The sequence below is a fragment of the Mus caroli genome, unplaced genomic scaffold (assembly GCF_978045245.1).
Source record: "Mus caroli unplaced genomic scaffold, Mus_caroli_1 scaffold_3, whole genome shotgun sequence".
Lineage (NCBI taxonomy): Eukaryota > Metazoa > Chordata > Mammalia > Rodentia > Muridae > Mus > Mus caroli.
In genome coordinates, this window is record NW_028227258.1 from 51,586,786 (window position 1) to 51,612,521 (window position 25,736).

General features: G+C 48.8%; 2 protein-coding genes across 5 annotated transcripts; both read right to left on the reverse strand.

Moving 5' to 3' along the window:
• Positions 1-2,502: 2,502 nt before the first annotated feature.
• Psrc1 (proline and serine rich coiled-coil 1) lies at positions 2,503-6,952 on the reverse strand. 4 transcript variants are annotated; one of them, XM_085835253.1, is made up of 7 exons: positions 6,509-6,745; positions 6,363-6,420; positions 5,389-5,827; positions 4,181-4,295; positions 3,852-4,088; positions 3,181-3,298; positions 2,503-2,978 (listed from the first exon to the last, which is right to left on the reverse strand). In XM_085835253.1, exons 1-7 carry the CDS (start codon positions 6,570-6,572, stop codon positions 2,975-2,977), a joined length of 1,035 nt encoding a protein of 344 aa, XP_085691379.1. In that variant the 5' UTR covers positions 6,573-6,745; the 3' UTR covers positions 2,503-2,974. The 4 variants fall into 4 exon arrangements, with proteins under 4 accessions (XP_085691379.1, XP_021014523.1, XP_021014522.1 ...); XM_021158864.2 differs by lacking the exon at positions 2,503-2,978 and adding an exon at positions 6,897-6,952 and having other exon boundaries at positions 3,177-3,298; positions 6,509-6,558; XM_021158863.2 differs by lacking the exon at positions 2,503-2,978 and adding an exon at positions 6,866-6,935 and having other exon boundaries at positions 3,177-3,298; positions 6,509-6,558.
• Positions 6,953-10,715: 3,763 nt separating this feature from the next.
• Mybphl (myosin binding protein H like) lies at positions 10,716-25,736 on the reverse strand. Its single transcript, XM_021158781.2, has 9 exons — positions 25,472-25,736; positions 16,831-16,919; positions 16,148-16,343; positions 15,808-15,947; positions 15,500-15,659; positions 15,261-15,397; positions 13,313-13,499; positions 12,081-12,124; positions 10,716-10,803 (listed from the first exon to the last, which is right to left on the reverse strand). Exons 1-8 carry the CDS (start codon positions 25,674-25,676, stop codon positions 12,114-12,116), a joined length of 1,125 nt encoding a protein of 374 aa, XP_021014440.1. The 5' UTR covers positions 25,677-25,736; the 3' UTR covers positions 10,716-10,803; positions 12,081-12,113.

The following is a 25,736-nucleotide window of genomic DNA, read 5'->3' on the forward strand; positions in this document are numbered from 1 at the left end:
TCACCACTGGCTTCTGTAAAGCAGCCTGGGTTGAGGCCTGGATTTTGGGAACAGGGTAGGTAGAACCTTGACGATCCTGAGGACAGAGAGACTAAAGCCATAACAGCACAGAGCGCTGAGTCTGGCGGTTGGAAGGGAGAGAAGATAGGTGGGTAGGTGGGTATTGTTCTCCCCTAGGATATAAGCTTGTACCACTGGAGAGGCTGGAGAAGCTGGAGAGGCTGGAGAAGTTGGAGAGGCTGGGAAGGATGGAGAGAATGGAGAGGCTACACAAATCAGGCCGGGTCTCAGCCTGAGTCCCAGACAAACAACGTTTTCTAAGGCAGAATTCGGTAGATAGGAAGAAGTGGAGTGGGAGTTTCTGGGGCTTTTTTGTTTGTTTTCTTTTTTTTCCTTTCCTTTTTCTTTTTTCTTTCTTTTTTTTTTTTTTTTTTTTTTGAGTCAGGGTTTCTCTGTATAGTCCTGGCTGGAACTCATTCTATAGATCAGGCTGGCCTCGAGCTCAGAGATCTGTCTGCCTCTGCCTCCCAAGTGCTGGGATTAAAGGTATGTGCCACCACCACCTGGCTATTGTGGGCTGTCTGTCTGTCTGTTTTCTTGGGGGAATGAAGCGTACACTCATTCTGGGGATAAGTATGTGTTTGGTGACACTACTTCTAGTCCTAATTTTTGTTTTTGAAAGCTCCATCCAACAAATGAGGATATAATGAACCAACCCTGGAACCTCGAGCAGCAGCCTGATTTGTTTGTGCCTTGGTTCCTCTGTCTACAAAATGAGGGCAGTGGTAACAGCAGCCGCCTAATTGAGCTTTTAGGAGAATTAAATAACTTAACACCTGCAAAGTGCTTACAACTTTTCACAGTGCATAGCGAGAGGCCAATAAACACTGGCTTCTCCTGTTGTTGCGTGTGGAGTGGAAGAGGTGTGGTGGACGGAGAGAAAATTAGAAATCCAAGCCAGCGAGGAGGCGGCAAGCAGGTAGCTAAACAAGAAGGGCAGCTGTGGCAGGTAGGCACTACCACCAAGTGAGTTCGGCAGGTTTGGAGTCAGAGAGCCCTATTGGGTGGAGGCAGAAACGCCAAGATTGACCCAGTGAGAGAAAATGCCTTGCCGGCTTCAGCCACCAGGTGGCAGCAACACAAGGGATTGTGGCTGTCTTTGCTTCCCCACCCATAGGGGCTTGGCTCCAAAACCAAACAAAACCAACCAAACAAAACGGAACAAACCTGCCACCTACTGGCCATGCCGAGGTGTGTGTTCTTAGGCTTGGCTGCTACTGCAGACGTCTGCTTCCTGAGCTCTGTGCAGTGACTTATTCACTGGGATGGAGGCCCAGGACAAGCAAGCCTGGAAGACCCCAGGAGATCAAGGGGACTCAGCTACTGGCTGGTTGGTAAGCTTGACCTCACTATAGCCCACCCAGAAGACCTCCCCCTGAACCAGGCTGTTTGAGGGAAGATGAGATAGGCTGGAATCTGGGAAACACACCTGAGGCTTTCTTGCCTTGTACCGTATTTCTTCAAATCAGAACCCATGACATCTGTGTATCCGCTCCCTCCCGAGTGTCAGCTCTGAGAATTTCAGTGGCTGTAGAGGATGGAATGTAGAGGCAGCCACCACTGTGTATAGTCCCCGTGTATTTAAAGGTGTTATTAAATTAATCTTACGGACAGTCATAAGGGGAAACGCTATGGAGGGCCCCTGGATGTGGGGATAGGGGAGGAGAGCCGAAGGCCTAAGAGCACTTTTGGACACAGTAGCGGGCCACCCCTTGTCCTTTATGCTCAGTTGCCCTTAGAGACGTTTCTTCTTCATAAAGGACTGATTTAGTTCTGACTGCAAGAGTGAGTCAAAGGCTACAAACCGGATCCTAAGCTGGGCTTGTTAAAACCTTATTCTGTTTTCAGTAAGTACCCACTACCATGTGTCCTATCTGCAGTGTTCCACCAGACAAGCTATAACCCAAGGGCACAGTCAGCGTTACTAAATTGTGATGCCAGCCCTCGGATCCAGCAGAGGAGCAGAGAGGGAGCACAGGCAACTCTAAAGGCGTGAGGTAGAGGCAACCTCAGAAGCAACACCAACAAAGGGCCTCTATCCCCTAAGGGGTTCCATTGTCTTGTGGGAAATAATAGTTAAGTCTAAGGAGTGACAGGAGACTCACTTCCTACCATGACAGCCTCAGGCACTACAGGTGAGACCTCAGTTAACTTTGATCTGGACAATCTGTAAACACTGAACTGCAGAAAGGAGACTTGATTGCGATCGAAGGGCACCAAGGGACTAGTCACGGCTGGAGGAGCTGGAGGTTCAAATCCCTAGGGCCTGTGCCTGAGAGCTCACTAGAATTACACAGATGCTTATTTTAAAACTGTTAAAAATCTACTTTCAGATATACAGAAAAAACATTTTTTTAAATTCATTTATTTAAGAAAAATATGAAGATGTGAGTAAGCTTATAACTGATTGGCCTGTGAGAAGTCATAGAATTCATAGGAAACAAGTTCTGGACATCAGCTGTCCTCCTAGCCTTTCCAAACAGGCCAGAATCCAGTCAGGAAGACCTGTCCTAGAGAGCGGAGCCGGCGGGCTCCTAAGGCGGCTCATATGGGAATGGCCAGTGAACCGTGGTAGAAGATCAAGCTCTCTAGTCCTGACCACAAGATGGAAGGAGACAGATAGGTCACTCTGCCTGCATTTATTATTTTGTTTGTGAGTTTCTTCACGGGCAGATGACCTCTGCCCCTCTCTTCTTCTTTCAGGGCAGGGCAGGGTGGGGTTGAGTCTCCTCAAACTCAAGGCACCCGATCCTCCATAGTCTCTACTTCAGAGGTCAGCCCTGGAGGCATCTCTTCCTCCCATCTCTGGGCACAGAGCGACTGGAGTTAGGGACCGCTGGCAGAGGAGAGTCCAGACTGCTGGCTAAGATGGCAGTGGCTTGCTATTGAGTCTTTGTTTGCTGGCCTGCTCTTCTTACCTGAAAGGGGCGGGCGGGCTGCTTTAAAACACCTTCTTCCTCCAGAACCTGTCTGGTACCCAGCCAAATTCACACCCCCTCAGGATGGGAGAGTAGCACCCCTCACCCCTCTCCTCCCCACTCAACACAGAATTCGAGGATGCTGTGTGCACCGCAGCTTGGAAGCCCACGTGATGAGAACAGAGGGAACAGTCTTACTTACCTAGTCGGTCCAGGGACTGCAGCTTTCCTGAGGGGCTGCACCCTGCCTCGAGCGGCACTGGTGGCCCTGCCTCGAGCGGCACTGGTGGTTGGAAGATTTGTTTTCTGGGAAACAGAGGCTTGATGGAAATTAACAAGAGATGAGTTAGAACGAAGCTCAGCTGACATCATCAGAAAGACTGGATGAAGGTATGCGTTTCCTGACCAAGGTAAAACCATGAGCCATGTAGAAAGCAAGGCATTCCCTCCTTATCACAACTTTCCTACCTGAAGATAGTGTTAAACAGCAGTTACAGCTGTAGGGGGGGAAGATCAAGCTGTGTCACCGCAGACATTCTTCTATCTAAGGTTCTCTGCTTTTGTTTTGTTTCTTTGTTTTTTGAGACAGGATCTCCCCATAATAGCTATGGTTGTCCTGGAATTCACTCTGTAGACCAGGCTGGTCTTGAACTCAGAAATCTGCCTGCCTCTGCCTCCCAAGTGCTGGGATTAAAGGCATGTGCCACCACTGCCCGACTCTATTTTGTTTTTCTTTTTCTCCTGAGACATGGTTTTATATAGCTAAGGCTGGCCTTGAGCTTCTTATTCTCTGGTGTCTACCCTCTGAGTGCTGAGACTACAGAAATGTGCCACCATGTTAGCCTGACCATTTATTTGTTCACTCTATCTTACCTCTGTGCCCTATGGCGCTTGGATGTCCTTTCTGAGTTGAGAGAGAATCTGGAGCTAGGGCACCTTTTCCAGGTGGTAGACTCCGCCCAGTGAGTGGCACTCGGGTGGCAGGCTTGGGGATGGCTGAGGGGACAGGGAGTCGACTGGAAGACTTGGCAGCTGCTCCCTGGAGCCGGGATGAACATTGGGAGTTGCTAGCTGAGGACTGTGGAACTGGTCTGACAGGAATTGGTGGGCCTGTGGACAGGAGTGTAGTCAGGTCAGGGTGGGGCTCAGCTCCTCTCTTCCCCTTATCAGCCTCGCCCACATCTTTGCTGCCTGGGTCTCACTTGCTGTTGTCCGGGCACCGGACCCAGTTTTCCGCCGAGGTGGAAGAATTGGTTGTGCAAGAGGAGAGCGCCCTGGGCTTTTGGATGCAGGGAACAGATTGCAAGTGGGTGATTCCTGAAACAGAACAAGGAAGAAAAAAAGAACCAGAGTGGAGGCAGTCTGTGTTCTGCTGCCTTAAGGAGAGGAGATAGTAGGTAGGGCGTTGTCTAGAACCTGTAAGGAAGATATCAGCCAGCAAGATCTATCTTCCTTTCTTCCTTCCTCCCTCCCACTCTCTCTCTCTCTCATACTCTCTCTCTCTCCCTCTCTCTTTCTTTCTTTTTTTTTTTTTTAAGATTTATTTATGTATTATATGTAAGTACACTGTAGCTGTCTTCAGACACTCCAGAAGAGGGCATCAGATCCCATTACAGATGGTTGTGAGCCACCATGTGGTTGCTGGGAATTGAACTCAGGACCTCTGGAAGAGCAGTCAGTGCTCTTAACTGTTGAGCCATCTCTCCAGCCCTCCCTCTCTCTTTCAAAGCAGGGTTCCTCTGTGTAGCCCTGGCTGTCCTGGAACTCACTCTGTAGATCAGGCTGGCCTCAAACTCAGAGATTAGCCTGCCTCTGCCTCTGCCTCTAGAGTGCTGGGATTAATGGTGTGCGCCACCACTGCCACCCAGCTACTTTCTTTTTTTTAAAGTCACTTTATACTTATTTCTTTACTGTATGTGACATACACATATGTGGCAGCGTGCATGTGTAAGTCAGAGGACAGCATGTGGGAGTGTGCTCATCACAGTCCTCACATGTAGGTCACAAGGCTTGAACTCAGCTTCATCATCCCTGATGGAAAATGCTGTTACTCACGGAGCCACCCACCAACCTATTATTATTATTATTGTCGTTATTGTTTTGTTTTAAATGAGGGAGTCAAGTAGCCCAGGTTGGTCTCAAGCTCAGCATATAGCCCCCCTGGGAGTGACCCTGAATTTACATTTGCCACATCCATTCCTGTGATGCTGGAGAATCCAACCCAGGGCTTTGTTTAGGCTGGGCAAACACTAGCCACTTGGCCAGGTCTCCAACCCAATTTGCTTAATCCTAAAAATTCCAGGGGTTAATTAACTGTCTTCCTCTGCCCAGTATGGGAACGACACTGCGCCTTCAGTGTCTCCTGCACCTTGTCTAGGTGTGCACGTGGGTGCCCACTCCCCACACTCACCTTCTTTATGCTGGAGGGCTTCTTTCCAGATGCCACCCGGACAGCCCTGGCTGACCCCTTTTTATCACTGCTCCGGAGCCCAGCTAGGCTGCTTGGAGGCGGGGTGCTCCAAGAACTCACGGTGGGCAGCAGATCTCGGACAGGGCTGTCCTTCAGGACGAAGGTCTCCCGCCGAGGGCTGGGCTTCCCTCTGGGGCTGAGCCTTCCAGGGCCTGTACCAGCCCTCTCCCGATCTTTCAGGGCACACTCCTCCAGCTGAGCCGCCAGGCGGTTGGCTTCATCAAGAATCTCCTCCAGCTTCTCTGGGCTGAGGGGGCCCAAGCTGAACCGAACACCCTGGAGGGCGGGAGCTACTTCATTCGGGTTACTCCGATGGGCGAGGCCCCGTCGAAGTGGTTTCTCTGGACTCACTAATACTGTTATGTCTTCTTCCTCATGACTGAAAAACAAATATGGCACCATGCTGGACAACAGCTAGCAGAAGGCATTCCTGTAGACGAGTCGGGGACAGTCCCCAATCCTGACTCCATTTTGGCCATGAGAACTGCTTTTTAGGTGAGGAAAACTTGGTTCTACTCCCATTTTCTGAGACAAGGTCTCAACTCTATAGCCCAGAATGATCTCAAATTCAAAATCCCTCCTGCCTTCTCTCTCTCTGTCTCTCTCTTCCCCTCTCTCCCTCCCCCTCTCTGCACTCTAGTCTATCCTAGGGGTGTGGGGGTGGTCTGCAGGGCATGCCTCAACATGCCCAAGGACATTCATCTTTCATTTACATTTACCCCTAAATTTCCCTACAGCTTCTCCGTTCTCACCAGCATGTGTTCTAGAGGCCCAATTCTACCAGACTACTGCCATCAGAGGGTACCATACTCTGCTAGATTACCAACAACGGTTCTAGAGGCCCATAAGTTAGCAGTAAAGGGTTACAGATGTATTGCCGGAGGAAAATAATAAATGGATAAATAGGCTAGTACCTGTCAGATGGAGACAGCCCTCCGAAGTCCAAGGTCTCGTCCACAATGAACTTGATATCTGAAGGAATGAGAAGAATAAATGCCAGCTATCAGCTCTTGACAGACAGACTCTCAGGGCCCTGTTCCTCCCTCCATGGCTTCCTTACCCTCTTTCAGATCCTCCATGCTCAGCCAGCATAAGTGAGTCGGCTTAGACCTGAAAGAAAACATGCCTACCTCAGGTGTCTATCATCCTGCCTTAGGGCCCCATCAAGACTCGGAGTGCATTAGCTGGGGTGAAGAGGCATGGTGGTGGTAAAGCAGGATCAGCACGTGTCCCTGAAACTAGTCCATTATATTAGGGAAAGGTGCAGAAAGCTCGACACCTGATGTGCAATCCGCCAACTTGCTCCCTGGCCTCTCCTCAGTCGGTCAGCTCCACCTCCATCCTTACTATTATCCGGAATTTCGCTCCCCCCTTCCCCACCCATTTTCCACTCCGCGGCACCACATCCCCGCCACACCTCCAGCACACAGTCGGTTTCCACTCCCCACCTCGTTTCACAGTCTACGCAGGAAGCTTTTCTTCTACAATCTCCCAGTTCCCGGGAATGGGCTCCCGAGGGGCGGAGCTTCGTTCGAATTTCTTAGGCTCCACCCAGTCCCGCCACAAACGCACAGCGATTGGTGAGTCCAAGGGGGCGGGGCTGAGGCGGGAGCAGTCGGGATGTCAGCCCGAGAAGATCATCGCTTGGACCAAAGGGCACTTCCCAAAAAGACTCCACGGGGTGGGGGGCTACAGCGGGACGGCGGGAGGAGCCGTGAGTGCGCGGTGGCCTGTACCGGAGCGCCTCCTTACCGCGAGTCAGACAAGGGGAGAACTGTCGAACCAATGTGGGCTTGGAGCCCCGCCTCTTCCCCCACCTCCTGGATTCCAGCATCTGAGACTGGGTTTCCTTGCTGGGTTTCTCGCGTACTTGCAGAGACCACCAAATAGACCATCTCTCCAGCACCGGAGGCACAAGAATTCTTCATTTAGCATAAGGCCACTTCTCTGAGATATCTGGCATTTTTTTCTTCCTGATTCAACCCCAACCCCCAAACGATGAGTATGAGCAGCTATTTAAGAGTTTAAATAAATAACAAGTCATTCTTCCAGGCAAACAGTAAGTAGTAGTAATAATAAAAGATGTCAGAGCTGTGCTCCCTAAGTGCAAAAGGATTACCTATTGCTAGAGATCTTGTTCGTGTGAAGAATTTATTTCTTCGCCAGGATGCTGGAGATGTGTGCACTTTAATGGTGGGCCTGTAAAGGTTCAGCAAATAGCATGGTCTGGCGGATCCTTAGAGCACAGTCACTGGATATGCTACCACCTTCTACCCTAGGCCTGCTTCAGGTGGAAAGAAGCCTTTGCTGTTGTGAATGTTGTTGACTGGCTATGACCGGACCACTCCTCTCCATTCATTGATACACACACACACACACACACCCTCTGTCTCTTTTCCCTTTGTTTTTTGCTATTTTCTAAGGTAGCTCATGCTGGCCTTTGAATTAGCCAAGGATGACCTTGAAGTCCCGATCCTCCCGCCCCTACCTCCCAAGTGCTGGGACTAAAGGCCTGTGCCACTATACTCTAGGACCATCCTCTGAGACAACTGCAAACATCTGCAAGCATCTTCAGGAGTTCTGTTGTGCCTGCTCTGGAAAGACCATCACAGCTGGGCCTGTGGACGGTTTACCTTCCGTCATAGAAGGAGGAGGTGGGACAGAAGGTCACGGGACCTTCATCTGAGTATGCAGCCGTCCCTCTCAACCAGCTGTATGCAATTCTGTCCAATTCTGGTTTGGAGGGAGGGGCTAGAGGATAGAAGTAGGAAGAGGCAAGGGGAAGTATCCTCAGGGAAGTCACCAGAGCTGCTTCAAGGTCATCCGTGCCTACACCCCTAACCCACTGCTCTGTAAGTAAGCTTATCGCGTGCATTGGTTCCTCTGGATAAACTCTGGGTGGGGGATTCCTCCTGTTGTTTGACTTTGGGGTGATAAGAGAAGGTGTAGACAAGGTGGCTTATTTCTCTCCCAGGGAAGACATTTTAGCAGCAGCCACCAAACCTGGCTTTATCTAACAATTTCAAACTGGTGTTCCCTAAGGAAAATAGATTTGCTAATTGTCTTCTCAGTTTTCCCAAGGCTGGCTTGGAACTAGTAAGGCTTTAGTTGGGTAAGGAGCTAATTTACGACATATGGTAGCTATCATCACGTGGAAGCTGCACTCTCCCAGAACTTCAGTGAGAAAGAGGCAGAGTAGGTTCAGTGTTAATGGGAAAGTAGATCTCTTTGGTTTGAAGAAAAAAAGCCTTTGGATTCTTCTGAACCAATCAACATCCCTTTTCTTCTCAAAGGAAAAAAAAAAAGTGGCCTGATATTCGCCCCACCCCACCACCACCCCCAATCCTGAAATATTTTCTCTTTTAAGCCCATTTTTCCAATCCAGATTGTCTGGTCATAGATGAGAGAATATGGGGAAGCTCTGCCGCTTATTGGATTCTGGCTTGGGGGGGGGGTGTGAGCTTAACTTTCTCATTTGTAACATGAAGATTAAAAAGAGAGAAATCACTTCTGTTCAGTTCCCGATGCATAGAAGGCTCTGCCCTGCCCCCCCAGCCCCTACCCCATCCCTAACCCCCAGTCCCCCCTCCTGTTCTTGCTTTCCCTCCCTCACTCTAGCTCTTCACTAAGGTTCACTAACCCAGGACACCACAGGGACAGAAGGCAACCTCAGGCACCAGCAGGGTCCCATGTGCTCATGAGAGCCTTTGTCCTCCTATTGACAATCTCTAGCGTTGATTCTCACCGTTATCCATGTGCAATGCAATTGCTCTTAGGTTGACAAACTTCCCTAGAGCCTCCTGGGAAGATGCTAACTGTGGCCAGGCTTTAATGCTGAGGGAAACAAGGCGGCGGCTGCAATCCAATGCTCTACAACCCAGATACAGTTCTCTGTTATATAAGGCAGCAGCCTCTATTCTCTTTTATGTAACGTACCGCTTCAGACAATGATGGCTTAGAAGCCCGGCATGGGAGTGCATGCCTGTATGCCTGTCATCCCAGCACTTGGGAAATCAAGGTAGGAGAATTGTGAGTTGAGAGCCACCCACCCCCCCTTGATACTTCAAGACTGGGTTTTTCTCTGTAACAGCCCTGGCTGTCCTGGAACTCTCTGTGTAGACCAGGCTGGCCTCAAACTCAAACTCACAGAGATCCACCTGCCTCTGACTCCCAAGTGCTGGGATTAAAGGCAGGTGTCACCGCCTCCCACCTTGAGTTGAGACTCTTAAAAAAAAAAAATATATATATATATATATATATATATATATATATATATATATGTGTGTGTGTGTGTGTGTGTACACATATATATGTATAATTTATTTTTATGTGTATGTGTAACTGCCTGCCTGCATGTATGTGCCTGTCCCTGCAGAGGCCAGAAGAGGGCATCTGACCACCTGGAGCTGGATGGTCATGCGCCATCATGTGGGTACTAGGAACTGAATGAAGGCTCTCCATCTCTCCAGTCCTGGTTTGTGGCTCTTGTTGAGACGGGTACAATGGGCAGATAGGAGTGGGAGGGACCATCAGCATCTTTACAGAGTCTGTCACAGAGCATCTTCTGAATGTGACTTGTTATAAGATGCAGACAAACAGAAGCAAGAGGAACAACATCCTGAGGTGAGGCAAGGCGAGGCTCGGGGCTTGGGGCTCTGCCTTTATTGGTAGGATGATGTGTGCTGCTTGCTTCCTCTTGTTAGGCATGCATCCTGTGATACCAATTTACAAAGGGTATCATTCCCTTTGGGAATATGACAAATCATCTTCATCTTTTCCCAACACCTCATGCCTCGTAGAACTAAAGGCAACCCTGTCAAAAGTGGCCTGCGGTAAATGATAGTGTCAGAAAACTCTGTGGATAGGTGGGGGATGTGGCTCACTTTGTAGAGTGCTTGCCTAGTTTGCATGAAGTCCTAAATTCAACCCCTAGGATCCCATAAACTGTGTGTGGTGACACAGGCCTGTAATCCCAGCACTTAGGAAATACAGTTCAGAGCATTCGAAGTTCAAGGACATCATTAGTTTGCTTGTGGAGTTAAAAGGCCAGGCTGGAATATATAAAACTCTGTCTCAAAAGTAAGTCAGGTGACAGGGCAGACAGGAAGAATGCGACGCTGTAAGAGAGACTGGGTGGATTTGAGGTAGAACAGAAGAAAATGATGAATCTTAGGGCTCTGGGGCCATACAGACTGGCCGAAGGACTGTAGTAACCTTTGTAAGGTTTCTCCTTGTAGAAAGGCTTGGAAAGAGGACATTTCAAGAAATGAGGATGTAAAATTTATTTAGTCTAGGCCAAGCCAGCTAGTGCTCCTTGAGGACACAGTCTTGTCAGAGTCAGGCTCCCAGGAGGCCCTGAAAAGAGAGGGTGTATTATAGCCAACACAACAGACAAACAGGTTCCATCCGGGATGTGCTAAGACCATCCTTCTTCATGGTCCAGTGCTATAAATTCACTGCCCACCATGCTTTGCTTCTGAGCCCCGGCTGGGAGACAGAAGGGAGCCACAGATAAGTAAAAACCAAGACTGACATACTGTGGTACTGACAGGGAGGCGGGGAAGGAGAAAAGTGTCTATAAGCCAGCTGGCAGGGAGAGCTCTCCTGAGGAGAGTTTGTGCGTTTAATGTAGCATTTAGGGTTTTCATTTGCTATGTATCATTGATGAGCTTAAATCAATGGCTTCAGGGATTGAATTCATGCTCCGTATTCTTCAGCCTGGAGCTGAAAGTCAGAGGGAATGTTGAGAGCCAGGTCTCTGTTCTCTCTTGGGCCTTTCTTTCCCCTTTCCCATTGGTTTATATGTAGCATCTCTCCTGTGAGTGGCAGGGAATTTGAAGCAGCTACCACATTCTAGGTAATGATCCAAGTGGCTCTTTGCCAGTGATGAGCCGCTTGGGAAACACATACCCAAATGTTAAATTATTGTTGACATTTAACAAAAAAAAAAAAAAAAAGATTTTCGTCTGTTGAACAGGAAGAGATGTATAAAATTCAAGAGAATATGAGCAAGCAAAAAAAAAAAAAAAAAAAAAAAAAAAAAAAAAAAACCAAAAAACAAAAAAACTATGAACAAGCTGCCTTGTTTCTCACCCTGCTTATGATAATGAGGTAGAGAGACCAGCAGACCTGTCTCCACCCACAGTGTGGGGCTGTGGCGATGGAGACTCTCTTTTACTTCCCATGTTCCCTCAGAGGCCCCTGATTAGGTAGAGGCAGAGGCTCACATTCTCCAAGGATAATTGGCTTTCAGCCCTGTCACTGACCCGAGTAGGAACACACAGACTATGACAAGAGCAGACTTTATCTCTACCAGTTTCCTCTGCAGAGCTGATAGTGTTAGAATTAAAAAAAAAAAAAGTGGGTGGTGGTGCCAACTTGTGCCTTTCATCCTGGCACTCAGGAAGCAGAGGCAGGCAGAGCTCTGTAAGTTCAAGGCCAGCCTCACCTACAGAGTTAGTTTCAGGGCAGTTAAGGTTACACAGTGAAACCCTGTCTCAAAAGAGAAAAGAAAAAAAAAAAAAAAAGTCACCAGGGGCAGATGGTTGAGAGGCTCACATCCATCCCAAACTTGTCAGCATTTGCCAAGAACATGAAAGAATCCACTAAGTTGTCTTTGTCTCCTTCCTTACCTTCCTCAGATATCCTGTCTTCTTAGGACAGCCTTAATGAGGAGCTGCAAAATGCAGACATTTCTCAATGTTAACATTGCATAAAATCTCTGGGAAACTGTCTCTCAGAGCCCTGGGAACGGATGTCCCACTTACACTTCAGGGTGTCCATAATGTTAGCTGGGGAGTCTATACATAGAGAGTAGGATATATAAAGCCCACTTAATCCTGACTCATGCAACAACACCTAGCTACAGCCTTCTGTGTGTCAGCAACTAGGCTGGACTCTAGGGACAGAGAGCTTTGTTTATGGTTTAATTGGAAGACAAATATCTATTATAAGTAGATAATTATAAAACAATGTGCTGGGACGATATGGCCATATTTAGTGTATATAGGTATAAGATTCTGAAGATGAAGGAAAGATGTTTAAAAAAAAAAAAACCCAACCCCAAACCTTGTTGGAGATTCCAACAAGGTAGCAAGAAAGGAGAAATGAGTGGATCAGAGAGGAAGTGGGGCAGGGGGTACAGCATGACCTACAGCTAATAACCGTCCTCTGCAGCTCTCCTGCACTGGTACAAAGATCATAGAGCTCTTTGCCTCCAGAATGTCATCTCCCAGCTAACAAAGCAGCTACCTCCGCCTACTTCACACTTGTCCTTTAAAACAATTGAATTAGCGATTCTTCCTATACTATTGACTCGTGATGCACAGAAATGACACCTTAGGTGATAAGATGGGCTCCTGGTGCATCTACATGATGACAGTGATACTAGAGTCCTGGGCAGTTGTGGTGGTTAATTGTCATGTCTTTGTTACCTAGGAGACACATCTCTAGGCATGTCTGGAGGGTATTCCTAGAGGGTTTTCACTGAGGAGGGAAGACCCACTGTAATCCTGGGTGACATCACCTCACAGTGTGGGTGCCCAGGCCGAATAAAGGGGGATAGAAGGAAAACACCCGATGAGCATCAGCGTTCTGCTCTCTGCCTCCTGATGTGTCCATATGTGAGGATGCAGTCACCCAGTCCTCCTGCTGTTACCCAGCTCCACTCCTGCCCTATTGTCTACCCTGTCCCCACAGACAGTGCCCTCGAGCCATGAGCCAAATAAGCCCATGGTCAAGTTGCTTCTTGTTGGGTATTTGGTCACTGCAGCAGGTGACGATTATAAAGGGAGGACCTTTCCATCTCAGCTTGTGTGGAAGGAGGAGCTGACTGGTACCGGAGACACTAATTTCCCATCTTTACCTTTAACATCCACCCGACAGTCCACGGATGCCTCCCCCAGAGCATTGATGGCCTTGCAGGTGTAGATGCCTCCATCGAAGGGGCTAGGCTTGCGGATTTCCAGGGAGCAGATCCCCAGCTGACTGAGGGCTCTATACTTGGGGTTGCCTTGGAGGTCCACCTTGTTCTTTAGCCAGATGATCTTGGGCTGGAAGATGAAGATGAAGGGGCACAGAGCAGAGTAGAAGCCAATTATCCTTTCTGCACTTAGTGTCTGGGACCCTGCCTACAGGAGTGGAGATGGTGGCTTTCTGCAAGGTTCCCTGCCTCCATGCTGTGGGAAGATTCCCCTTTCAGTACCTTGAGCAAGCACTGGGGCTCCTTCCTAGGTTTGAAGACAGTGCCTGAACCCTAGTCCACATCAACAGATGTCCCTGACCTGGAAGAGATTGCTCAGGAGCTGTCATGGGCATCAAACTTTTTTTTTTTAAGATCTATTTTATTTTTATTTTTATGTATATAAGTACACTGTAGCTGTACCGATGGTTGTGAGCCTTCATGTGGTTGTTGGGAACTGAATTTTTAGGACCTCTGCTTGCTCCAGTCAACCCTGCTCGCTTCAGTCACCTCACTCACTCCAGCCCAGAGATTTGTTATTATAATTAAGTACACTGTAGCTGTCTTCAGATGCACCAGAAGAGGGTGTCAGATATCATTACAGGTGGTTGTGAGCCACCATGTGGTTGCTGGGATTTGAACTCAGAACCTTTGGTAGAGCAGTCAGTGTTCTTACCCGCTGAGCCATCTTGCCAGCCCTCAAAGTCTACTTTTTAAATTCTTTTTTTTTTAAGATTTATTTATTTATTATATGTAAGTAGCTGTCCTCAGATACTCCAGAAGAAGGCATCAGATTTCGTTACGGATGGTTGTGAGCCACCATGTGGTTGCTGGGACTTGAACTTGGGACCTTCGGAAGAGCAGTCGGCGCTCTTAACCACTGAGCCATCTCACCAGCCCCCTACTTTTTAAATTCTTAAAAAATATTTTTGTTTTAAGACAGGGTCTCACCATGTATGTAGCCTTGGCTGTTCTCACTATGTAGACTAGTCTAACTTCAGACTCACAGAGATCCACCTCTACTTCTGCCTCTGTAGTTCTGTGACTAAAGGTACGTATCTCCACACTGAGCTATGGGTTCCACTAAAAAACTATTTTTAAAATAACATTTGTTTGTCTAGAGGGGTATGCTGGTGCCACACACGTGTGGAGGTCAGAGGAAGACTTACCGGTTCTCTCCTCCCGCCGTGTGTGTTCAAGAGATTGAACTCAGGTGGTCAGGGAACCAGGGCCTTTACCCACTGAGCTACCTTGCCAGCTCAGGGTTTCCGTTTCTTGTTTGGTTTGTTTGTTTGCTTGTTTTTTATGTACACACAGTGATTCATTCCTTTTCAGTCCCCACTGTTTGTGAGTGGCTTCTGTGCCCTGTTTTGAAAGTGGCTTCTAGAGTTGCTTTATCACAAGTCTCCTTTCAAGGTCAAGGTGTTATCTCCACATAGTTTGACCTGTACTTGTAACCCAAGTTATTTGGTAAAAGCCACGAATGGGGTAGACTGCAAAGACCAGATTGCAAGCAGAGCAGTGTGCATGTCCACAGCCCTGTGCAGACAAGGCATGGGGAATGAATAAAGAGAAACCAGCGGGAATCAGACACTACTGGCAGATAACTAGCTGGAAGTGACATTTTTGTACTCGAGGACCCAACACTCGAAGGGAACACCATTTCCATCCATCCATCTTGAATTACAGATGCCCTCCCTGACAGTGCCTAAGTAACCCGCTGTCGAGGAGACATATGGTGGCTCTGGTAGCAGATGTTCAATTAGGATGCTCTGTGATATAGCTCAGGTTAGGATGGGATAGTGACAGGAAGCAGCCCAGGATAGCCCCGCCCAAGAAGCTCCCCACTCACCCTGGGAGAGGCACGCACACAGCAGAAGAGCTGGGTATCATAGCCAGTGACTGTAGTGCAGTCTGCCAGAGGCTGGGTGAACTTGGGAGCTTCTGAGAGGTCCCGCTGGGCAAACCCCTTGGCCTTGTAAACAGTAGCTGTGGGCATCAAGAGGAACCATGGGGCAGCACGTGAGAACTCTGTCCAGCTTCAGTTCTGTTTTCCTCCCTGTTGTCAGCACATAGTCTCAACTTCCTCACCTGCTTTCTGGATGTGGGCAAGGTCAGCTGTGACAGGGGCTGTGTCGCTGAGCCCACACTGGTTCTCCGCAAAGACCCGGAAGGCATAGGAGTTGCCAACAATGAGATCGGAGACTACGCAGCTGGTTCGGTGGTAACGCTCCAGGACTGTGAACCAGAGCTGTGGGGTCCCCAGTGGATGACACGTGTGAGACACCTGGGCTTTGTTTGGCTTTTTTTTTTTTTTTCTTTTCTAAATCTCACTCCACGTGGAGCTGCCAGAAGATCCTCCAGAATGCCTCCCTCCCTTCTTCCCAGGTGCACCTCACCCCAGATTTTTTGTCAGCCTTCTGCACCGTGTATCCCAGGAGAGCTGTATTGCCCGTATCTTGTGGAGGTGTCCATTCCAGAGTAGCATTGGCGCCCCAAACGTCCACCAACTTAATACTCTGAGGAGGGCCTGGCTTCTCTGGAAGAGCAAAGCCTTGGGTGGCAGTAGGCACTGGGCATCCCACATGTGGCGACCTCACTAGAGAATACCCTCGACCCCCTTCTCTGCTTGGATCCTTCCCATCACCTACCACCGTGTCTGAGACTCTCTGGGATAGCTCCTATTCAGCCCAGAGATGCTAGAGACTACCTCTTCCTTCTATCCCCCAGCCTCCTTACCGATCACCAGGATATTGATGGTGGCAGTGGCCCGCAGCCCACCAAGCTGCACACAGAGTTGGTAGCATCCTGAGTCAGTGCGTTGGGCCTCTCTGATGAAAAGAATAGAGTCATGCTCCCCATTCCGCACGCTGACACGGCTGCTGTCCAGGGCACAGCCATTGTGAGTCCAGAAGGTTTGAGGTTTGGGCTTACCCTGAGCAGTAGAGATAAGATAAGCATCCCCAAGATGCTCACACATCCCCCCCCCTTCTCCTCTCATTTCTGTCAGTCTACCCCAAATCCATGGGATATCTTGACATTCCTTGAGCTGGAGAGTTTTTTGGTAGACTCCTCCAGGAAGCTCCTGCCTTTCAGGGTATTCTCAAGAGACAGGGGGATGGCTTTTGAGACTTTCAGCCTCTGAGAGTTTTGGTCATGGATACTCAGGGTAGCTGAGTAGTTGCCCCAATTCCTAAGACCCCTCTAAAATTGAGGGTCTCCAGACCTCTCCAGACTGTAGAGCCTGCTTTGGCATTACCTCCTTTCATAGGACACACCTGTCCTAGCCAAACCCAACCTTGGGAGCATGGAATGGTGGTGAACTGTGGATCCTCATTCAAGGCCAGGAAGACTGCCTCACTCCTAGGTTATTTCAAAGTCAAAACCTTAACTTGGTGCCAACATGGGGCTGGTGTGGTCACCTGGAACGGGATTAGTAGATTTACTGTCTCCCCAGCCTTCCGGATGTAAGTCTGCTTCAAGGCCCGAGGTAGCCAGATCTTGGGGTGCTCTGAGTGATAGAGAGAGAGAGGATGGAAATGAATACATGGAAGAAGTGAGTACTGTGCCCAGTAGTACTCTGTGGGCAGTGGCCCAAGTGGTCACCAGATTAAGCCCTTATCATATGGAATATTCCTAGATCTTTCCGTTATACCAGGGATCAAATGCAGCAGTCTCAATCACTCTAGTGATCTACCATTAAACCATACACCCATGCCCTTCCCATGGTGCTGGGGTTCGAGGAGCAGTTGGCTGAAGGAGCCCCCAGAAAGGCTGAGGTCTCCAGAAAGAGCATGGGAGCTGGGTATGGTGGTGACTGCCTCTAACCTTGCCACCTAGGCAGGGAGGCAGGATGTGCTGCACAGTGAGGCTTTGTCCCACGCAACAACCCTTGCCTCCCCCAAAACCTGGGCTCGTAGACTGATACTTCTTTTGATCTCAGTACTCAGTACTCAGCTTTCCACCCATTTGAGTTTTGTTCCTCTCTGTGAGTAGACCAATCTTCACAGCTTGTCTTTCCAGTGATGTTTTTTGTTTTTTTTTTTTTTTTGTTTTGTTTTGTTTTGATTTTTTTGTTTTCTGGGTCCATAATAACATTGCTGTCTGAATGAATCTGACCTCCTGGTCAGGTACAGACCTCCAGTGAAGGCTTTCTGCCCTGCAGGAGTCAACATCCTGTCCTCACACAGAGGCACTACAGAGTCATCCCAGAGGAAGCCAGTGTCTGGGTCCCTACTTCTGCACGGCCACCCTGCAGTGTGGCATTATCATCGGTAATAGATCACTTCCTACAAGTAGAGTCTGGGGAATATGGGGCAGTCTGTGACTTGTCCTTGACCTCCATCCACATACGCACTGGGGAATTGGGTATCTTTGTTGCTCTCAGGATACAGGCAAGAGATGCTCAGGGGTTAGGAGCCTGGGTGTTCTGCTCTCAAGAGGATCTGTGGGCTACCTTGGTTGTGGAAGAGCAGACATCCCTCCTAGTTTACTTGGGGACCATTTTTCTACCTACCAGGGCTGCTCTTTCCTCCTTCCTCAAAGGCAGTCCCCTGCCACTTTTTTTATCTCAAGAAGAATGTGACAGCACCTAGGTTCCCACCAGCAACCCAAGACTTCCTGCCAGAATGTATTCCTTGCAGTTGAAGACATTCCACCCCTGGTACATTCCCGTGGCAAACAGCACGAGTGCCTGACAGGGCATTTCAAGCTTCCTGATAATACACATTTCCCTGAAGAGTACGTTCCTGTGCGTTCACCACAACACAAGTATGTTTACTTATAGATTGAACAGCTTAAATACATACATTGTATAAAGCAACCCTTTACGGGATGGCAGTTGAGAGAGAATAGACAGAGGTCCTACTGTGTTCCTCTTAGGCCCCACTTTGCAGACTACCCCCTTCCTCCCATTACGATCTCAAACCACCGTCTTAGAAGTTAATGAGAGTGCACAGTGCTTGCCGGCCACCTCCTTTATCTGGCTTTGCTATTTTGTTTTGCTCAGCTGTGTTGGACCTGGGCTGGTCTGTACCTTTGGAAGCATTAGTGTTCTCAGTAAGAACAGGGCAGGCAAGGCACCCAAGCTGCCCAGTGACCCTGCTCCCTCTGCTCTCTGCTGACTTTGGTGGCAGGGGGTGGGGTGGCAACAATGGAGTGTTGTATGATGCTCTCCTTTCCCGTGGCCATCTTGGCAAGCAACCAAGGGGTTGAACACAGGCGGATGTGAGGGATTTTTTTTTTTTTTTTAAGGAGGGAAGTGATTGGAAATGAAGGTCAAAAAACTTCATCTTGTTGGCCTTGGTTGTTCATTGTTGGGCAAGGGAATAACCTTTCACACTTGCCAAAGAATGGGCTCCTCTGTCCCTGTGCTATCTACAGAGTAGTGGAGTAAGACAGATCTCAGTGAACACCCAGAAAGGGAAGCCAACTGGAGGGAGGGGGGGCTCTGAGAGACATTGATTTGCTGATCTCCAAGCGAGGTGTGGAGTTGTGCCTGGCACGCAGGACTCCGGCACCCCTAGCTGGGATCAGATATCCAAAGGACCTGTTTCTGAAGCTTGGCTCATCCATCCAGCCTCCCACCCTCATCAGTATCTTCCTAGACCTAGGAGTCAGAGTCGGCCTGGTATGACCTCCAGTCACTCGGAGGAGGAGGAAGAAGAGGAGGAGGAGGAGGAGGAGGAGGAGGAGGCAGAAGGCTAGGCTCAAAGACCAAGAAAGGCTGAGTTGAGGGGACAGGACCAGGCTTCATGCTGGGAGATGTACTAACTAGCCCTAGGCTAGGCTTCAGTGTCTGGACTTCTTCTGATTGATGTGAGCTGATATCTGTTTCCACCCAGCATTTCTTATTTCTTAAAAATACATCTTAGAAAAAGTTAGCTTTCCTTCACCCACATTAGAGAGAAAAATGACAGGAGCAAAAGCTCGGGTGTGCAGAGCTGGGGGGATTTGTGAAGCAGCCTTTGAGGTTATTGGGGAGTCCCCTGGGGCAGCCGGAGGAGAGGCCACAGTGGAGATGGTGAGGTTGAGGAGGGTCTCCGTCCCTGCAGGGCTCCCTGATGCTCTTTATGTATAAGCAGCCCCTGACAAGATGATCATATTGAAGTCGCAAGGGTGTCCCTGATTCTCGGAGGGATGAAGAGACGCCCCAGAGGAGAGCCACAGATGGCCTTGAGAGTAACCACACGCTGGTCAGGAAAGAGGGTCTGGCAGCTAGAGGTGCCTTGTCAGCACTGAGTTCTGTCACCTCCCACATTCAACCTGGTCAGCAATCTGACCCTTTGCTTAGAATGGTAACTGAGGGCTCCTCGGAGGCCTCTCTCTTTGCACCTCCTGTCAAGTGAGGTGTAAATTGGACTGACCTTGGGGAGAGTTCCCCATCACACCCAAGGGCTTTTCCTGCTCTGATGTCAGGGAGCGCAGCCTCAATGTTCTTAGGCCAGGACTGTCGACCACAGGCCTGACAGGGGCTGGGGGTGGAACAGTTTGAAATGTCCTTTGAGAAACAGCGACTTCTGAGCTGGGTTCTCAACACTTTCTCTCCAAGGGAGAGATTAAGTCTCAAAAATGGAGAGCTTGTTTCAAGCTCTAAGATCTTGGTTACCCTACTGTCTACTGCACTTTTAATGTGCTGAAGTTCATGCCCAGTTTTTTTCAATTTTCAAAGGAAATAATTGGTCATATCCTCTCTCAATTTTCTTCTCCATGGTCCTTCAGTAGTCTTCTTGAGGTTGTATGGTGCATACATTGCTCCTTACTACGGCTTGGAGGGAGAAAAAAAAGAGTAGATGCCCTGGAGGTGCTGGGGAGACAGAGACTGAGACAGACAGAGACAGAGGGGAGAGATACAGAGACAAGAGAGACACACACACACAGACAGGTATATGTGTGTGCACATAAATGTGTAGATTTCCAAGTATGTATCCATGCATGCAGGCATGCAAACATACATAAACACAGGCCTGTGTGTGCACGTGGTTACCAAAACAAGGGCAAGAGGTTCGAAGTCATCTCTAGATTCGGAAGTAAATATTTCCAGGGATTCGAGAACTACGCACCAGAATTTCTTAGAGAAACACTTATGGCTGCCAAGGGTGTAGCCATCAAAACCTGTTTGGTAGAATATGGTCAGAAGAGAATGGGGAGCCTCACTCAGAAGCACCTCCTTGTAAAGGACAACAGTGTCACCCCCTTACAGACTATGAAAGCCAAATCAGGAAAAGCAAAATGATATAGAAGCAGAATATGGGTCTCTGTGATAGACCCATCATCCCTCGTCCGTCTTGCTCTCATGGTTGGTGGCTTCGGCCCCCCGCTCACTGCCTGAGTCTTCCACATTGCTCCACTGTAATGTGGTAATTTCAAAGTCTATCCTTCCGATCCATGCCAGACTCTCACAGCCTGGCTCATAAAAAAAAAAAAAAAAAAAAAAAATGGAGTGTGGCACCATATTTATGAAGTGAGGGCATGACAGCTCCGAGGTATGGTGGAGGGGGAAGGCCTTTATCACAGGTATGAGGGAGAGTACAGGCAGAGGCATCCAGAAGAGTCCAGAGCAGAGAGAAAAAGTAGTGAGTTAAACAGGACCAGCAAATGAAACCAGGGCCATGGCGGCAGGGCGGGGTGGGGGGACCCTAAAAGAGAGAAGGGCCAAGAGGTGGGGCAAGAGAAAAAGAGAGTGCAGGGCTGATTTGCAGGCTTATATAGGAAAGAGAAGCTGGAGGAAGCCTATGAGCTAGAGAAGTTTAGGGGAGGAGCAGAGGAGAAGAGCTGAGAAGGAGCCACAGGTGCTGAGGGAACCTGGAGGTCAGCAGACACTCTGCTCTGCTGATAGGAACCACAGTTAGCCGTGTGTCCTGAGTTTCTTTTGGACCTGACACTTGCTGGTTCAATGCCTGCTTCAGCCATTGTCTAGAGATGCGACCTTTCTGCCATCTGACTTACAAGTGTTCCACTCTTTCCACACCTCTATAACAGAGACGGCTCACTGACCACCAAGTCAGATGCTTCACAGTATCTCTGAGCATTGGCTGCCCCAGCAAGAACAGTTTCCAGTCCCCACTGCTGTGGCCTAGGTACTAACACTCTCCAGTGAAAGGGAGAGTACAACAAGGGGTGGGCATTGCTTCAGTGCCAGGGTTTGTAAGAAGCGACTTTTCTGTGTCCCCTCCCCCCACCAAATCTTGCTATCAGTAGGCAGGTGATCATAGGGCCCCTAAAGTGTCAAGGCCCCCATAGGAAAAAGGGCAGGATCCCTGAATTGCTTCTTGAAGAATTATCTACTTAACAGGGACAGTTCTTCACTAGCAGCAAGAAATTCAATTATTCTCCAGCTGTGCTCCCTTCTTCAGCTGGTACCCATCTGATAACAGACTCTTCCACATTGCCTCTCTTCCTGAATCCATGCCACCGAGACATGTTACCTCACCACGCACCCATTTCACAGTGCCTATTGCTCTCTCCCCCCACCAGGCTGGATCCATGGTCATGTGGCACTCACTTTCTTGCATCATCACCCAGATCCTTTATCTCTCTTTCACTTCACTACACCCTCTTGGCAATGCCTAATCCTAGTCAAATAGACTTTCCACCCACACGGTGTCTGTGTGTGCACAGTATCTGTGTATGCAAGCACTTAGGAGAAAACAACAACAACAACATACTAACTTGACATCAAAATACAATGTACATTTGTATGAAACTTGACAAATAGACAATGTACATATGAGATGTGACACCTTAGAAAGTGGTACCATAGTCCCTCCCTCCCACGAACTCCCTTAGCCTCTGAAAATCCAGATGTGAAGTGTGAATAGCAATATGTCAACCATCTATTAAAATCAAATTGGTTATTTGAGCAACTAAAAATACGCTGATTTGATTATTACGCTGCTCCTAGATGGACCTTAATATGTATATTTGAGACAGGGCTTTGTACATAGACCCAGGCTGGTTTTGAACTCACAAAGATCAGTCTGCCTCTGCCTACCAAGTACTGTGATTAAAGGTATGTGCCACCATACCTAGCATGACATCTTCCTGGCACTGCCTCCCTAGTCCTGGTATTAAAGGCATGTACCACTTGCACCATTCCCGATGGCCCTGGCAGCCCTGTCACACTGCCTTAGATGACTCTGCCTGTTGTCCCTCTTTCTCATCAGCAGATGATCTTGCTGCTAAGGAGCACCCACCCCCACCCCCACAAAAATCCCTGAAACCTGTAGTTGATCATGTCAGTTCTTATTTAAAACCCTGTTCTGGCTGCCCTTCCATCCCAGAATCAACCCATCCTTCAGTGCTTGCTTTGGCTTGGTACCTCTCTGCTCCTCTGGCCTAGCATTGTCTCCTCCCACATTGTCACTATAGCCACAATTGCCCAACCCTTTATGAAGAACATTCCTGTCCCAGGACCTTTGTACTTAGCCTATCTACAGAGAAAACAGTCCACTTACATATCTGTGATATAGCTGCTCACGTTGTACCCTGATTGTAAGGCCTTGGCTCACCATCCTGTTTGGAGCCTGAAGTTTGCCTGCCTCATTCACTGCAGCACCTTGCCTCCTTCCCTCTGTGGTGTTTGGCACTATCTGACCCACACTGTTGCTCTGTCTCTCTCCCTCCTTCTATTAGAATATACTTGAGGGCATCATTTTCATTTATTTTTCTAACTGCACCTAGGCTACTGTCTGGCGTATAACAGGTAAAGAAGCAACTATTTGTAGGGAAGGAAGGAAAACCTGCAGGCAGGCTGGTTCTACCTCGGCATGAGATCCATTCCCATGCCTAGAAGACCCTCAGAGGGATGCAGGTGCACAGTCTTTAGGAACGATGCTGTTGAAACGAGCAGTTGACTTTCCCTTCTCTGTCTCAGGGCCCATATTCTCCTACTCAAGAGTTCAGCCCCTTCCCTAGCCTTCCCTTCCGCTCTTTCCAGTCTTGACTCCCCGACACAGTACCTCTGTGGGGCACTGAGGACAAATGGCGCCAATGCCAGCTGGGTCATCCTGCCGATTTGGTCACGTGGTTAGACTGAAAGCCCTTTATTGGTCAGATGCAGCTTGTTCTGATTGTGCCAATGAATGCCTGCCTGCTTGCCCTTTCCTGCAGTCACACGCTCCCTTCACACCCTGTGCCCTCTGTGAGGAACAGGCAGTGTTAGGAAGCAGACAGTCCTTGGGACTCTAAGAGAACTTAGGAGTCAGCAGATCACATACCAAAATCCTTCAAAATTTTGGGGTGAGCTCCAGAGGCACTGTGAATCTCAGAAACCTTTTTTTTGGAGGGGGGGTTGCCTTTCCAGAGTTGAGATTCAGTCCATAGCTTTTTTATTTTAAATAGGGTTTCCCTGGGAGTCCACAGCCATCAAAGGGATAAGACATTGCTCACATTCAGCTCTCCAAATTTACAGAGGAGAAGATGAGGGCTCAGAGAAATGTCCTGAATCTTCTCTGGTAGCTGGCAGGATAAAGCTGAGATTTGAACTCACACCATGTCTTTCAAGAAGCTAATAGATGCATACAGATTTTGCAATATGTCAAAGGATATTCTTACTGCCACTTAGCTGTAGCCCTGAGGCCCACAGTACATGGAGTTGTATGTGGGAGGCTGGGGCTTCTGGCTGGGACCTGAAGCCTGAAATTGCCAAAGCGCCCTATGCTTTAAGCAGAGGAGAATGAAGGCTCAGAGATGTCCTGACCCTTCTCTGATGGCATGGTTGAAGTGGATGCTACTCACTTCAGAGCTGGGAGTTAGTGGCACTGGCTCTTCACACCCTCTTGGCCTTTCAGGAGAAGAAATTGGGTTTCTGTCTCTGCGGTCTCATCTTAGGATGCTCACAACATCACAACAGCTCTCCTATCTCAATGGCATAAACCCACCAGCTCTCGACATCAGGCAACTCCATTAGGATCTTCTTTAGGGTAAGGAGTGGACAGTTGTGCTTTTGGGTCCTAGTTGGAGAAAGAACTTGGTTGTCGTGTCATCAACTTCTTGGAAATGTTCCCATGTTGCTTTAGCCTCTTCCAGTGCTGATCAGCCATCCTTCTAACTGACCTTCCTGGGAGATGTTTAAAGTCATTTTACAGAGAAGAAACTAAAATGGAGCAGTTGAATTGATTTGTTCAAGGTCACTGTGCTGTTAGCGTCACTCCCAGAAAGGAGCCTGGGGTGTTGCCTGCCAGCCTAGACCGTCTATTTTTCTCCTACCTCTTTCCTTTCCAGGAGTTCATGGACTTCTCCTGTGTGTGGTTTTCAAATCTGCAAATTTAAGGGGTTATAATGCTAGGGCTTTGTTGGGCTAAATGTTTAGCACAGCCACAGGGCTGCTAAAGACCATCACAAAGAAGGGAAGAGCTATCTCCCATCTCTCCCCTGGAGACCCACGTACAGTGGAGACACACACAATTGCCTAGGTAAGCTGTGGTGGTGACAGGTGGTACTGGGGCAGGTGGCAGGATGATGGGGCTGGGTTAGGCACCACATACTCTCACCTGGAAACTGGAAATGGAGCGCTTTTCCCTGAAAGGCTCTTCTTCCTCAGAGCTCTGACTTTGAGAGGCCTTGGCCAGTGAGCCAGGGTGGGGTGTTAGGGTAGGCCCTGATGCTGCGGCATGACCCAGACAGAGGCCGGGTATCATGCTGTCCAAGATGTTCAACCTCCTCATAGCCAACAGTTTTGGAATCACTCTTTTCCTCTACAAATGGCCACTCTCCTCCATTCCCTTCCCCATGGGGTATTTAGTCTACTGGGTCCTCCAGGACCTGTGACTGGCTTTGATGGTGAAAATATAAACAGCTGGTCACTATAAAGTGCCACAAACACTGACTTCTCAGCTAAAGAATAAAAATACAACAGAGACATTTGAGTAGCAAGGCGCAATTTGAGAGGGAAGTAAGGACACCCAGAATATTCCTGCATTATCCTAACTAGAAGTTCCCTAAAGTTATTAAAGCTTACGCACAGGGGTGGGGGCGACCCCTAAGAGTATATTTAGAGCAGTAGGAAGTTCCCCTCTCCCACACCACTCAGCATCCCCACCCTTACAGACTGCCACAGATCACCTTCAATAGAGGGCAGGAGCTGCAGAGAAGGGCTGCCTGCCTCCTGTTGATGTGAAGTTCGGGGTCCTTTAGCATCCGCTGGGTCAACAGCTGCTTCTACCTGCTGCTGGGAGCATGAGGCTATCTCCAGTGTGGTGGCTGTCTCCATGCCGGGGGGGTCTAGCTGAAATTTTTCTTTGTTGCTGGTGAGGGAGGGGCTGTGCATCTGCTGTCCAGGCTGGTCTCCCTGGGGTCACAGCCACAGGCTTATGTAAGTGGGCTGGCT

Excerpts from the sequence above, each read along its gene's own strand:
- Psrc1 (XM_085835253.1), bottom strand. The coding sequence starts at position 6,572 with ATGTTTTCTTTCAGGTCTAAGCCGACTCACTTATGCTGGCTGAGCATG. Across the intron at positions 5,828-6,362 it reads GGGCTGTCTCCATCTGACAG|TCATGAGGAAGAAGACATAA; the intron begins GTACTAGCCTAT and ends TTTGTTTTTCAG. Across the intron at positions 4,089-4,180 it reads CGGTGCCCGGACAACAGCAA|GCCCACCAATTCCTGTCAGA; the intron begins GTGAGACCCAGG and ends TCCTGTCCACAG.
- Mybphl (XM_021158781.2), bottom strand. The coding sequence starts at position 25,676 with ATGCACAGCCCCTCCCTCACCAGCAACAAAGAAAAATTTCAGCTAGAC. Across the intron at positions 15,948-16,147 it reads CATCAATATCCTGGTGATCG|AGAAGCCAGGCCCTCCTCAG; the intron begins GTAAGGAGGCTG and ends TTGCTCTTCCAG. Across the intron at positions 15,660-15,807 it reads AGGCTGACAAAAAATCTGGG|CTCTGGTTCACAGTCCTGGA; the intron begins GTGAGGTGCACC and ends GGGACCCCACAG.